The 14,657-nt window shown below is 39.7% G+C and overlaps 1 protein-coding gene across 4 annotated transcripts in view; it reads right to left on the bottom strand.

Annotated features, from left to right (window-relative positions):
* col22a1 (collagen, type XXII, alpha 1) overlaps positions 1 to 13,022 on the bottom strand; it is a 75,327-nt gene extending 62,305 nt beyond the window's left edge. The window contains exons 1-5 of one of the 4 annotated variants that reach the window (XM_057828464.1): positions 12,315 to 13,022; positions 9,183 to 9,707; positions 7,845 to 7,947; positions 2,655 to 2,798; positions 2,012 to 2,578 (exon numbers count right to left, since the gene is read on the bottom strand). In XM_057828464.1, coding sequence (XP_057684447.1) covers positions 2,012 to 2,578; positions 2,655 to 2,745 — 658 coding nt within the window. In that variant the 5' untranslated portion in view covers positions 2,746 to 2,798; positions 7,845 to 7,947; positions 9,183 to 9,707; positions 12,315 to 13,022. Of the gene's footprint in view, positions 1 to 2,011; positions 2,579 to 2,654; positions 2,799 to 7,844; positions 9,708 to 12,314 lie in introns of all 4 variants that reach the window. The other 3 variants (XM_057828463.1, XM_057828465.1, XM_057828466.1) reach the window with 3 other exon arrangements.
* Positions 13,023 to 14,657: the final 1,635 nt, after the last annotated feature.

Genomic DNA, 14,657 nt, shown 5'->3' with positions numbered 1-14,657 from the left:
ATGGAGTTGGGACCTTCATTTGTGTTGCACTGAGGTGTATCCAAACTATTGGCCTGTACTGTAAATATAATTGATGTATGGGTGAATGTCTAAAAGTCAAATGTCAGGTTTATGGTAAAATTAAAACACTTATGCAACACACTGATGCAACCACATTACACTATAGCAGTATTTTTCAACCAGTGTGCCAATAGGTGGAGTTTGACTTTTGTTGCGGGGGGGTGGGGTGGGGGGTTTGGGTTTGAAAGTTGTGACCCTGAAACGCAGTGTCAGCAGTAATATTAACTTAGTCACAAGATATATGCTCGGACAGTAGCTTAGCCCATGCTCGTACATGCAGGCATCCTAGCTGTGTGTGTGTGGGGGGGGGGGGTGTGCGTGTGTGTGCGTGCATGCGTGAGCGCGTGTATTTCTGTCTGACCTAGTGGAGAAGTAGACGCTGCATCCCTTTTTGACTGAATAGTCCCGCCAGCAACATTTATGATAATACATTGAAAATTAGCGGGGTTTTTGTTGTTGTTATTTTTGTTTCCCATCATTTTTTAGGGTTAACGTCTTGTTTCCCATCATTTTTTAGGGTTAACATCTTTTAGTGGAGCAAACTTTTGGCGGTGCTCTCCGGCGTTTCATGGTCTTCATCTTCAATCCTTGGTTCTCGCTCAGTAGTTGTTGTTGCTTTTGAAAGCTTAAGTTTGAAAATATTACGTATATACACCTTCCCTCTTCTGTCCTCAGGTTTTATTTTTTTGGGAGGGTCAAGCAAATCAAATGACGGTCTCTAAGGTGCTAGTCACATGATTTGTTTGAAAAATAATTTTGACCCATTATAAAAATAATGTTGTTCATTTTATTCATTTATTTTATTGCGTTACTACTTTAATAGACAATATTTTACCGCCAAAGTCTTAATTTATATAAAATATGTATTTTTAAAAAATAATTTCATTCATAAAATTTAATAGGGTGGTCACTTGTCTGGTATTTTGAAGGACACTCAGCCTTGTTAGCAGGACACGGACGTCATCAGGCGGAGTTACAGTTGGAAGGAAGGAGTAGGTGGGAAGGCTCTCGGTTGTGTGCAGGTGAGCGAGGTATTACTCGTGTCGCGTTCAAGAACTGCTTGGATTTCTAGTCATCGGCCATCTTGCTGTCTACGACAATGTGTTAGAAGAAAACACAGGGGGAGGATTGACGGTCGTCACATATGGATAAAATGGATAGGATACTTTTCTGTCTATCGACACTTGATGACTCTAATTAAATGAAGTAGAGTAGATGTGCAATCCAAAGTGAGTCTTGGAAAAGATTTTGACTCAGATGAAGGCTCTAGTATGAGTGGTGGTAAAAAAATATATATATACATTTATATATATATATATAAATAAAGCGAAAACCTCAAAGGTAAGGTAATGTTTCGTTCGGATTTACTTTCACCGGGGATGAGACGAAACCTATTCTATTAGGTTTCACGTTCCATCAAGTTTCACATTGAGTAAGTATAACAATTGAAAATTATATTCTATTTAAATATACAGTACAGAAAGTCATTTTGGAACACTTTTGGTTTGTGGTGTGCCGCAAGATTTTTTCCAAGGTAAAAACATGCCGTGGCTCGGAAGAGGTTGAAAAACACTGCACTATAGTAATTTGATCTAATTTTGTTGGCATTAAAAAAAAAACTTCCTTTTTTACAGCCGCGTGTAGATGCTTAAGTCACTATTTCTTTACTGATCATTAGCAAGCAATCATTTTGTGTATTAATTTATAAAGTGTACATTGATTTAATGCATCTTTTCCTGTAGTGAAAAATTGCAAGTGCTGTACATAGGTGAAAAGAAACAAGAGTAGACCACAGAACCATTCGACTGTAGGAAGCAGAATGGTAAGAACATGCGCTCGGCGGTCAGAGTACGCCTTTGAAGGTTCAAACCAAGGCCTACTCTAATGAACTGCAGATCAAGGGTGTGGCGTCTTCAAACCAAGAACATTAATTGAGTGACAAACGACTTACTTTCGCACAGCCTCCTCCTGAGTCGGCCTCTGATCTTATCAATGGCGTTAAAGTCCGTCACGTGGAAGACATGAGCGTTCTTTGGCTCAGCCGCAATCTCCTCCAGCTCCACTTTCAGTGCCTCTCCAATGCCTACAGCGAACATCCTAATGCCAGCCCTGGCAGCCGCCCTGGACGGCTCCAGCACATAATCCTGACTTCGGCCGTCCGTGAGCAAAATGGCCACCTTTTGGATCCCCCTGGCGGCAGGTCTCGCTCCGTTTTGCTCTGAAAAGATGTTGTTGGTGGTGTAGCTGATAGCATCCCCGGTCATAGTATTCCCCCCAAGGTAACGTATGTTCCTGGCGGCTTGCTTCACTTCCTCCAGAGTCCGGTGTCTCCCCAGGTAGAACTCAGTAGTGGGCCGGTCACTGTAGCGAACCACGGCCACTCTGGTCTTGTCTGGGGCGACGTCAAAAGACTCCACCAAATTGGCCACCCATTGCCTGATCTTCTCAAAGTTCTCCTTGCCAACACTAGATGAAGTATCCAAGATGAACGCTAGATCATAGTGGACGTTTTTGCAGCCTGGCATAAACAAAAGATACACATGAGCATCATCCTGTGCCGATTAGCTAACACGTTCTTATCCAAATGATCTTACCTGCCCTCTGTGCTTTCACGCTCTCCCCAAAAAAAGTCACTGCCAGGATGACCAAGACCAGTGTGATCCTAAATCCCAGTCGGAATTCCATCTTGGTCTTGGTGTGGGTTGGTTCCCTTTAGTTTATTAGCACCATCCAAGTCTCTGGTGTGTGGAAACATCAACAGCATTTACTTCCCAAGTGGCAATTAAGAGGAGGAATGCTTAACTTAAAACAAGCACAAGTTGGCCGGTTCTTATTTCGGAAAGAAAACCAAAATGTAACTGGTAATAAAACAATGCGTTTGATTATGTCTACTGCTTCGTCTAATGCAAATCAGATGGTTTCTCATCTAAATATTTTTTTAATCTAGTGTCCAGTTTGAATTTCTTGGTTTCTGCTCTGCACTCTGGAATTGAATGTCATCTATTCTCAAGATAATAATACCTATGACAAAAATATACTAGCCTCCCTGAGGAAACTGGTCTCACCAAAGATTGTTGGGAAAATGTGCCAAACTAGTTTTATGATGTCCAAACACCACTATGGCATGAGAAAGAAAATATGACTTTGCAGTTTTTAGACGTGCTTCATGCTTTTAAATTTAGAAGTCCATCGAGGTGATTCTTGGTTTTCTTAGTTGTAGGTCTCTGAGGATCATTCTACTGTCCTTCCACACGATTATATGGTAGGTGCCACTTGTGCCTGTGTGGCAATGACACAAATGTGTCACATTAACACAAAACCTTGTTTGGGATTATTGTACACAAGTGATGGGTGTATGACTGGTTCTAGCCATAACACTGTCTCATCACTATACTGGAAAAGGTGATTCAAAGTCCAAGGTGATGTCTATGGGAGATTAGACTGTAATTAACTTTGTGCACTTATTCAACCACCTTAAATATTTATATCTAACCAATTAGTTGTCTCACGTGTAGTCAGTTAGACCAAAACCAAAGTTAAAAGCTGATGTATTCCTCTAGGAGTTTACGAAGTTTAAATAGCATTTCAGTTCAGCACCAATTGCTGCCAATGACCACAAATTACGCTTCATTGAATACGCTAAAAGTATTCTGATAACAAAGCTACCGTAATTTTTGGACTATAAGCCGCTACTTTGTTTCCTTCATTTTGAATCCTGCAGCTTATAGTCCAGTGTGGCTTATTTGTTTATTTATTTGGGTTAACAGGTAACACATATTTGACAGCGGCGTCATAAAACCGTCATAACTATGACATGACACTGTCATGGGCATTACTGAATGCTTATGACAGATGTCATGATGTGTCATTCGGCAAATTACTGTATCGGCCTGAATATAAGATGACCCTGATTATAAGACGACCCCCTCTTTTTCAAGACTCAAGTTTGACAAAAGACTTTTTGAACACCAAATTAATTTTTATACATAAAATAATTACAGTACATCTGAAACAAATGATTATAACAATAAATTTGAGAGAAAAAGCATGTTATTTCGCCTCATTCAAATCCTAATATCTGAACATTTAAATATGTAAACTAAAGTGCAATCACATTCGTAAATGAATGGCTTCTGGTTTTTGAAATGTAAATAAACCAATCTATTGTGATAAAACAACAAAATTGCAATAACTACATTAACTATCAAAGTGAAGTCTAACTGATATCTTGAAACAAATCTGAATAAGGGAAAACATTGCAATAAAATATTGCAAACTGGTTAAACTTAAGAGTAGCTGAAATCTGTAATGACAGAACATCGCTTCAATGATATCTGGCGTCATCTAGCGTCGTGAATGGGAATAACATCTAGACCGCGAATATAAGACGACCCCCACTTTTTCAGTCTTCTTTTCAATGCAAAAAACGCCGTCTTATATTCGGGCAAATACTGTATGTCACTAACTCCATTTATGTCCAGCTCGGATATTTTACATCCATTCAAAAGTGGATGACACAAAATCACATCTGTTATAAGCATTCATTTATGCTTATGACTGTCTCATTTCATAATTATAATGGTCTGATGAGAGTCTTATAGCAACATTGTCAAATGAAGTGTTCCCAAATACCAAAGCTAGCATTTAATCAAACAATTAGAACAGTAACTGAATAAATAATTAGCAGAGAACATGACTGTTGATTGTTATTTACATCTGTAATGCTGCAATGCATGCTAGGAGGCATGTTAGACAACAACAGTGTTGACAGCAGGTGGCAGCAGAGGTTTACTGTCTCCCCCAAGGGAGCACTGATGGCCAAATGAAGCTTCTTGAGCAATGAAGCCAATTAGTGCAAAGCTTCCCGGTGGTTCATTTGGTCTTATGACAGTCGTATGATGCCGCTGTCAAATAAAGTGTTACCGGTTAATATCTTTTCGTGTAAAAATTACATAATACAGTGAGGACAGCTGCAGCTTAAAGTCCAGTGCGGCTTATCTATGTACAATTACCGTTTTTGTGTCAAATTTGGTTGGTGGCGGCATATAATCAGGTGCGCCTTAAAGTCCAAACATATTACAGTAGTTTACTCAAATGTAGTCAGTTAGACCAAACCCAAAGTTCAAATCTGATGTATTCCTCTAGGACGGGGGTCAGCAACCTGCGGCTCAAGAGCCGCATGCAGATCTTTAGCGCTGCCCTCTTGGCTCCCTGGAGCTTTTTCAAAAATGTTTGAAGATGGAAAAAGATGGGGGAGGGAATAATATTTTTTGGCTTTTATATGGTTTCCGTAGGAGGACAAACATGACACAAACATTATTCTAATGCATTAATATTATAATGAATAAACTTGAGGCGGCATCGTACAACAGTGTAGTAATGTGGTGCATTGTTCTCTATAGGATGCACTGCAGGGAAAATACAGGTTTACAATATTTTCCACACTACAGTCCCTGACAAAAGTCTTGTCGCTTATCCATTTTGTAGAAACAATTGCTAATAACCTGACTTTTAATCATTCAATGATTTTCAGAAATGGTCTTGGGGTTACATCCAGTATGAGGGTGTGCGAGAGATCTGCAGGGTGAAAGGCAACATAAATAGTCTGAAATATCAACAAATCTTAGCCGCCTCTTACATTCCTAACCATAAAAAGGGACAAATTCTGAAGCAGGATGGTGCTCCATCGCTTACTTCAATCTCTACCTCAAAGTTTCTCAAGGCAAAGAAGATCAAGATCCTCCAGGACTGGCCAGCCCACTCACCAGACATGAACAGGATGAAAGAGGAAGCATGGAAGACGAAACCCAAGGATGTTGATGAACTCTGGGAGGCATGCAAGATTGCTTTCTTTGATGTTCCTGATGACTTCATCAATAAATTGTATGAATCCTTGCCGAGCGGCATGGATGCAGTCCTTCAAGCTCATGGAAGTCATACAAAATGTTAAATTTGGATCTAACAGCACCACTACTTAATTTGCTTATGTTATGTAACATATTTTTCTATTTGAAGTACATTTTTGGTTCAACTTTCACACTACTTTCTATTGGTGGCAAACTTTTGCCTTTCCAAAATTTGACCTTTAAGTCTTCATTAAATGATAAATCTTTTTTCTGTGAAACAAATATATTTTTGTACATTCATCATCATTTGGGAGGGTCTTAGCTTTCATATGAGCCATTTCTGAAACCAATTGAATAATTAAAAGTCAGATTATTAGCAATTGTTTCTACAAAATGGATAAGCGACAAGACTTTTGTCAGGGACTGTGTAAGGCGCATTGGGGTATAAGGCACACCTTCAATAATTGGCCTATTTTAAAACTTTTTTCGTGTATAGGGCGCATTGCATTATAAGTTGCAGTAGTAGTGGTGGTTGGCGTTGTGTTACGTTATGCATCCACAAGATGAAGCTGAACTAAATGGAATGTCATGCCATTATTAAACAATATTGATCCATATATAAGGCGCACTGTCAATTTTTGAGAAAATTGAAGGCTTTCAGCTGCACCTTTTAGTGCGGAAAATACGGTAATCATGAAGGCTCATTATGTATTTGTAACTTAGTCATTTTGATAGTAGGCTAATATAGCGAAGATACAGTACATACAGCATGTGTTGCCTTCATTATAATCAATTTTTTGCAGCTCCAGACATATCTGTGTTTTTTTTTGCTCCAATATGGGTCTTTCAACATTTTGGGTTGCCGACCGCTGCTATAGGAGTTTACGAAGTTTAAATAGCATTTCAGTTCAACACCAATTGCTGCCAATGACCACAAATTACGCTTAAGTGAACACGCTAAAAGAACTGTATTCTAGGAACAAAGCTAATCTTTTTGTGGAAACCACATACAGATGTGTACTTTTTTTGGGTGTATTGAACATAAAATGAGTGTTCAAGATGGTTGCAGAACCAAGTGATTTGTTAAATCAAACCGGTGAGTCGTATTGTTACAGTATGATGGGCTTCATCTAGTTTAATTTCATTGGATGCTTTCTGTTCCATTTTGCATTTTGCTCATCAGATGACATCACACAAATTAGCTTATAGCTGCTAAGCTAATCTACAACGGCTAATTTAGCATCCTATTTCTGAAACGCAGGAAATAAAAGTGCTAGAATGAACCATGTTACAATTAAAATAATGTGGTTAATATCCCATTCATTGTTTTGCTGTAAGAAACAAAGTAAATGGCTTAGAGAGGACACTTTTACTATACAAAACTACTAGTATCAGGTTGATGTCATCGCATATTTGCCGGACAAAGTGAAGGTGGAGTACATTTTGGAGGAGAACCACCTATTTACTCAAGGTACTGTAAATTGTATTCTTATCTGATGGTCCATTAGGCTATTTCTACCTCTTGCTTTCACTGGCGCTATTCAGCCGATCAGGCTTGTTACAGCAACTAATTACCACCAATTTGTCTGGGAAAGCCGGCCCTGTATAACCACTCCAAAATTCTTCAAGGTTTCCCCACAGGTCTCACATTGTCTCAGTCGTCTTCCTTGTAAGCAGCCACGCAATATGTTAAAGTAATAATCGAGCTGTTTGTTGCCGAGTTTTAGGATGCGTGCTTGTTTCCACTTCCTCTCACACTCTGTCAATTGTAGACTTGGGAATGCAAGTGAAGATGTATAAAACAGAACCATCATGTTAATGATTGGTTAAATCTGAAAAGCAGAACATGCTGTATTGTCCCTGATGCAAACCCATGCAAAAAGACCAAAAATATCCAACGATTAAGTTGGTTTAATCAAAACTCTGACTTGTTCTTACCTGCCTTGTCAATCAGCTCCACTGTAGGCGTCAGCTCGACCCCTTGCCTGCAGGCCCTCGCCACCCGTATCAGCAGCCCAGCAGCATCTTCATCCAAATTGCACTAAAGTGGCGTAAAATCCTGGGTGAAAATCCAGTGTGCAGTTCAAACTGTGAGATGGGTTGAAAGAACCTTGTGGATGGCTGAAGCAAGTGGGAGGGAACAGTGCAGTGGTGGTGGTGGTGGGAGGGGTGTTGGGTTTCATGCATGTCGGTGATGGTGTTGGGGGGGTAAAAACGTGGTGGCTTCTGTAGCCTATGCTTCACTCACACATAAAAAGCGTGGCCAATTATAGATCCAACTTTCAGGATATTTTGGTCCCCCACCCCGCTTACTTTTTACCCCTTCCTTTCAAGCTCAAGCTTCTCTAGCGTTTTCACCATCCTGCCACCACAAGTGTCCAGATTGCCACAGTGGAACCGCCCTTTTGAGGCCCGGCCGTGCACTTCTGGTGCAGGCCTGTGTTTAAGTTGGCCAAATGATTACAGAACAGCATTACATACGGCGTACCGTTAGATGTCGGAACTTCCAGTGGTTCTGTGATCCTATTACATGAATTATGCACTGGTCTGACATCGCATTCGCATCAGACCACAGCATCTGTCGTTTTTAAAATGTTTTCATGGATGGTTTGCCTTTTCGTTAACTCAGTCGCTACCATTGGAAAAAAATAGAGCTGAATTAACATAGCCATGCTTTTTCTAGAATTGTTGTCATTTTTATCCAAGGCCTATCTTAGCTAAATTTAAGGCAGAACACTCAGTACTGGTCATTACGATGCCAAAGTGAGGCACATAGACGTCTCACGTACACACCTATTGCCAATTTAGAGTCTTTAATTAACACAACTTGCTTGTTTTTGTTATGCGGGAGGAAGCAAGGGAGAGAACACTGAAACTTCACACAGAAAGGCCCGATTCAAGATCTTTTTTATATCCAAAAGCTTTGATGTGCTAACCACGTTCCAGCACGCTGCCTTTCATTTGCCTATATTTTTTGCAAAATGTACTCAAAGTGAATGAGTACATCAAACAAACAATTTTACAACCCACATGACATTTTCCTTCGAAGGCAAATGTTGACCTCATGTGTCGTATGTGACTGGACGGAGGATAAATGGAGGGTTATGGTGGAGAGTTTCCATAGCAAGACAGAAACACCCCTTCAAAACAAAGTACATTGGTAAGTCGGTTTCCTTCGTTTTTATTTACTGTTATTGTGTGTTCAAATACTGATTACAAAACTCCTTGCGAATTTTAACAACAATAATTCTGAATGTTGACAGTAAAAGTCCTTACTTTAAAGACAGAGGCCTGTGCTGATTCGAGATTGAAAATATCCATGCTGTGTAAAGCAGCCTGATGTCATGTGTGGTCAGACTGTCACACATACTTCCTGTAAGTTTCTGCATCACTGACAGCTCGATGGTAATTTGCTTTTAAAGACATCCGCCACTTCTTTGGAAATAAATCTCTATCGAGCTGATGTGGCAGTAAAATGCTCCAAAGCATATAATGTCAACATTTAGATGTGACAGACAACAAATAACAGAGCCGTTCCATGCCAGGCCTATTTCCAGCACCTTTGTAGCCAAGGAAAGTGAGAGCGGCTCTCGCCAGGCTATGTTTAGATAGGCTCGGTGTGAAGGAGAAGGGAAATGGGATGATGATTCTGAGCAGATGTGAGTTATGAGCGATGGTGTCGGTCTGGAAGAGCGTCTGGTGCTGTTGGTGATAGGGTTAAAGACGGGCCTGTGATGCACCGGAGGAGGAGAGTAGACCATCTGTCAAACGACTGACCAGCCAGCCTTCATCCTCCCACGTCTGCAAAGTGGATCACATCAAATCAAAATTGATTTATTATTATTTTCTATATGTTCTTCAGTGACGAACACATTCCGAAAAAGCCATCACTGAAATGAAGTAAGGCAAAGCAAGACTAGGAACTAAATAGCAGACAATTCGACTTGAGTGACAGGTACTCGGACTCCAGTCGCATATTTGATGTCTCACAACTCGACTCGGAGAAACGTATAGACTTGAACTTGACTCGCTTGAGCTGGGAGGGTCCAAGACTTGAGACTCGACTTGTGAGGCAATCACTCGAGACGCAACTTGGCTTGAATCGTGAACCACTGACTTAAGACTCAATAAGCTGACTCGAAAAACTTGAACCGTAGATTGATTCTCGCCTGCCAGTGACCCGCTTGGTTGCCGTGGCCGCTCTCACCACACCCTCATGGAACATGATGGCAATCAACTGAGCGCAGACCGAGACAGTGGACGCATCATGGCAAGTTCAGCAGGGCCAGTTCCCAAGGTGATTAATTTTGCCAACACAATGGTGAAGGCCTCGACTAACCTGTGACTTGGCTCGGCTTGACTCGACATGACCTCGAGACTCGACTCAACATGACTTTGTGATTCGACTCAACATGACTTCGTGGCTCGACCCAACTCAACATGATCTCACGACAGGACACGACCTCGCGACTTGACTCAACTCGGCATAACCTTGTGTCTCGACTCGTCATAACCTTGTGACTTGACTCGGCTCGACTCGACATAACCTCGTGACTCGAATCAACATAACCTTGTGACTTGACTTGACTCGGCTCGACTCGACATAACCTTGTGACTCTACTCGACATAGCCTCATGACTCGACTCGACTTGATTCGACATAAATTCGAGACTCGACAACAACAAGTAAGACGGAGGACTTAGTTGTGACTCGGATCATAGTGATTTGTGCAACTGTGCTAAATAGAACCAGAAAATTGAACAAATTACTGTCGTTTATTTACCAACAAATGATTCTCAGCAAATCAAGTGAGATGGAAAAAAAAGATTAATTCGATGAATTACAGATCATAGTTTCTTGTCAGATACAAAATATTATATGACTTGGTCCCTGAATCAAAACATCACAATGGATATTCATGACACTTTCTCGTCCCCCCCATGCACTTTCCTAGCTGGCATCTAGCGCCTCGGACCTCCAGGTTGCTTTGTTCCACCGCCAATCCCACTGAAGCAATGACTTGATCCTCTTCAAGGTGTCGCTCTTTCCTCAGCCTGGCACGCCTTCCAACTTCTTTTTTGGGGGCTTCAAGCTGGGCATCGCCGCAAACCGTGCGACATGAATGAGCAGGAGGTGCCATTTTGCTGCACAAATGAGCGCCGGTGCCTCGACACTGAACACCTTCCAGGCGAATACGACAGCTCGCTGCCACGGGCTCCAATTTTGGCAGATGAGGCCTCGAAGGTCTCATTTCTTTAAGGTTCGCAGAACACGCCGTAGCTTTGACTGCCATAGCTTCTTGCTGAAGAAACAGCAGTTTTTGCTTCTGGATCTTCACCACGTGGTCAGACAGAGGCGCTAACTTCAAAGGGCGTCTCATTGTTTCCCTCGGCGACTCAGGGCCCGGCAATTTCAGAGGCACCAGATCCAACTGCGCTGAGGACGTTAGGGAGCTCGAGGGTGCCGTAAGATGACCCGTGGCTTCCTTCCCATGTGTCGCTGACAAATGGCAGCCAGGTGTTTTTGAATGGCAGCCATTTTTAGCCAACGGGCGAAGGTTTCGACTGTTCGGACGCAAGGCGGTATTTTTAACTTGGAGGCTTGGCATTTTTTCCTGTCGAGAAACATCCTGAACAAAAGACGGCGTGTGTCAATCCCAACAAAAACACAACTATGAATTTCAATCATCCAGACTAATGCACAAAAATATTAAACATAGTGATTTTTTTGTCAAATGAACCACACATTAGTGGTTTAGTACATAAGTACAAAATCTACATACAGTTTTTACTGTTACAAAATTTTATGTACTTGAATACACACATATTTCGTTTGCTTAAACATTTTTTTTTCTTTTTACTTTTGTGTAGTTACTTATTTGCCATTTTTATTTGCATAAATTATTAATTTGTTTTTTATTAAAGCAAACACATAATACTTTTTGTGGGGTCATTTAAAAATATTACCAACAATATGTCATTTTTTAAATTACTTTTAGCGAAAAATGCTGCATATATTAGAAAACACAATTGTAAACTCAATACATAAGTAATAAATTGAATAAGAATGGAAACTGTACTGCAGAATGAAATGAAATATAACCTGATGAAGAACAATCACATTGTGTTATCAATTTTTATATAAATATACATTTTATGGCTCTAAAGTCCAGTAGTATAATTCAGGTGAAATGATGAAATAATACATGAATAACAAAAACAATATTTTGCAAAGAAGTCACTCTTTTGAGGTAAACAGACAAATGTAGGCTATAGAACGTTAATAAAACTTCATATAAATTGAATATACTGTTTTAAGAATTGGTAAGATAAATATATTTGAAATAGATGAAGAAATAGTCATTAAAATGCAAGACAGCAAGTTTTTGAAGATACAAAACAAACTCACCGGTGTGTCTTCCTTCATGTTTTCTTCATCTTCATCGCCTGTTTGTGGAAAAAAGATTGCTGCTTCTTAAACAGGTTTAAGCAGTCTTAATGGGATTATGGAGATTACACTCACTAAGAAGTAAAAGTGGCTTCTAAACAAAGATTGAAAGCCAAGTGAAGAAATGCCATACCATGATTTTTATCGACTTTTTTGTCATCACTTTCATTGTTCATTTTCACGTATTGAAGATCCATACTCGGATGAAAGGTTACATCAGCCAGTTTTTCTTCATTTTACCACTAGATGATGCCAAAGACCTCATTTGGGACAGAGCATCATTTTCATTTTGACAACTATAGAATGAAAATCACAGTACAGTACTTGAATAATAACCTCGATTAGTTTCTTAAATATGTAGACTAATATATCTTAAAGCTCTTTCAGGCAATCATCATTATTAATGACAACATCATTACTTTAAAAAGTAAATGTCTTTAGTGTGCCATTGTTATGAAGAAAAGGCACGTAAAAGAAAAATGTATACTATTATCAGAGGTGGGTAGAGAATGTTTCTTTTACTCAATTAAGAGTAGTGTTATTTCAAAATAACATTACTCAAGAAAAAGTAAAAAATTGTCATCCAAAAAATTTACTCAAGTAAAAAAAAAAGTTCGGTGATAAGAATATTCAAGTAATAACATTATGAGTAACTGCTTAATCCCTTCAGACCCGATTTTTTTCTGCTGTGCAAAAAAAAAAAAAAAAATCTTGAATCTACTCAAATATAAGAGCAAAGTGCAATTTTTGGTCAGGGATATTTCATGCTTTTATTGGTTATTTTTAATGTTAGGTTTTGTTTTTTTTTTTTTTTATGAGAAATGAGCACTTATGTTTGCCTTTTTGAAGTTGTGTTTTGTTTCGGTCATTTTCAAGGAGCCAGAAATAGGCAAGAGGGCATGCTAAACCTAATTATTCCATTTCGATGGGTAAAGTCTCGTCCAATCATCTCCCAGAAGTGGCAATAGCAACTAAATTCAGTGTACTTATTGATTTAGAGACGCGAACGTGTCATGTCCTTCAGCAGCATGCTCACATCTGAAGGGGTTAAAGTGTTTGATTTTTTTTTTTTTTTTTTAAACAATGGTACTTTTTTTTTCTCAGCACGAAGTTATCTATAGAAACTGTTATTATTATACTGGACTATTATACAAAACAAAACAAAAAACGAACATTGAATTGCGGCGAGAAGAAAAATCAACAGAAATTAAACATTATTCCTCCAAAGAGCATGAGGGCCCTCTAGTGGAGAAAACATATTTTCTATTATGAAACTAAAAGGATCACATACTTGGTTTTCCATGGTCAGTCAGTGCTAACTAAAATCTGGGAGAGAGATTAAAATCTGCACTTTCGAGTCATGTTCACGGTGGCGCTCTATGTCGAATACTTACTTTTTTTACAGTGCATTAAAGACGCCATGTGATTGAACAGGGCGGTGTGATCTTAGAACGGAAAGCTTGAGTCTGATTGGTGTAATGGAGTCATGTGATTACTGTTGCGACGTCTCATTGGTGAAACTGGTTGAGCCGCTATTGGCGTCCCTGGCAAAAAAATAAATAAAAGAAGTGAAATCTAATTTGTAGAACAAATAGGAAATATTAACGACTAGTCTAACCCAAAGTAGCGGAGTAAGAGTAGCGTTTCTTCTTCACAAATCTACTCAAGTAAAAGTAAACAGTATGGCTTAGTAAAACTACTCTTAGAAGTACATTTTTATCAAGAAGAGTAAATGAAACGGAGTAAATGTAATGCGTTACTACCCACCTCTGACTATTATAGGATCTAGTTTTTTTATAGGGTATCGTTTCAGTTATCATTTGATTATCATCAGTCGCAAGGGCGTAGGTTTGCATAGTGATGGTAGGGATACAACACAACCACCGTTTCGGGATGCTCAAATTGTCCCAACCAACTTTTAAGAAACCTTATTTGCATTATATAATGACTTCAGTTGTATGGATAATTTAGATTGCCTTTCCATATGTTGTAAGAATAGAATTGACCATACATTTATCATGTGAATTACGTTCAGACTTACATTAACCCCGTTTTGCCTGCTGAATGTGCCAGTCCATCGTTATCCCTCAAACGCACGTTTGATTGGCTGATCACTTGATCCCCCCCACCCCCACCCACACACACACACACACAAGCACTCGCACTCCCCATAAAAATGCAACATATCGACAACATGCTGCCTCCTACGCCCCCTTCGGAGAGGAGGGATGTTGTGGAGGTGGGGAACACACCACTAATTTTCCTAGTGAAAGTCCGATCTGCATCAGAGTTAACATAACACAC

This window comes from Corythoichthys intestinalis, chromosome 22 (genome assembly GCF_030265065.1).
Source record: "Corythoichthys intestinalis isolate RoL2023-P3 chromosome 22, ASM3026506v1, whole genome shotgun sequence".
NCBI classification, from domain to species: Eukaryota; Metazoa; Chordata; class Actinopteri; order Syngnathiformes; family Syngnathidae; genus Corythoichthys; species Corythoichthys intestinalis.
Note: the sequence above shows the minus strand (reverse complement) of the source record. Positions and strands in the feature narration are given on the sequence as shown.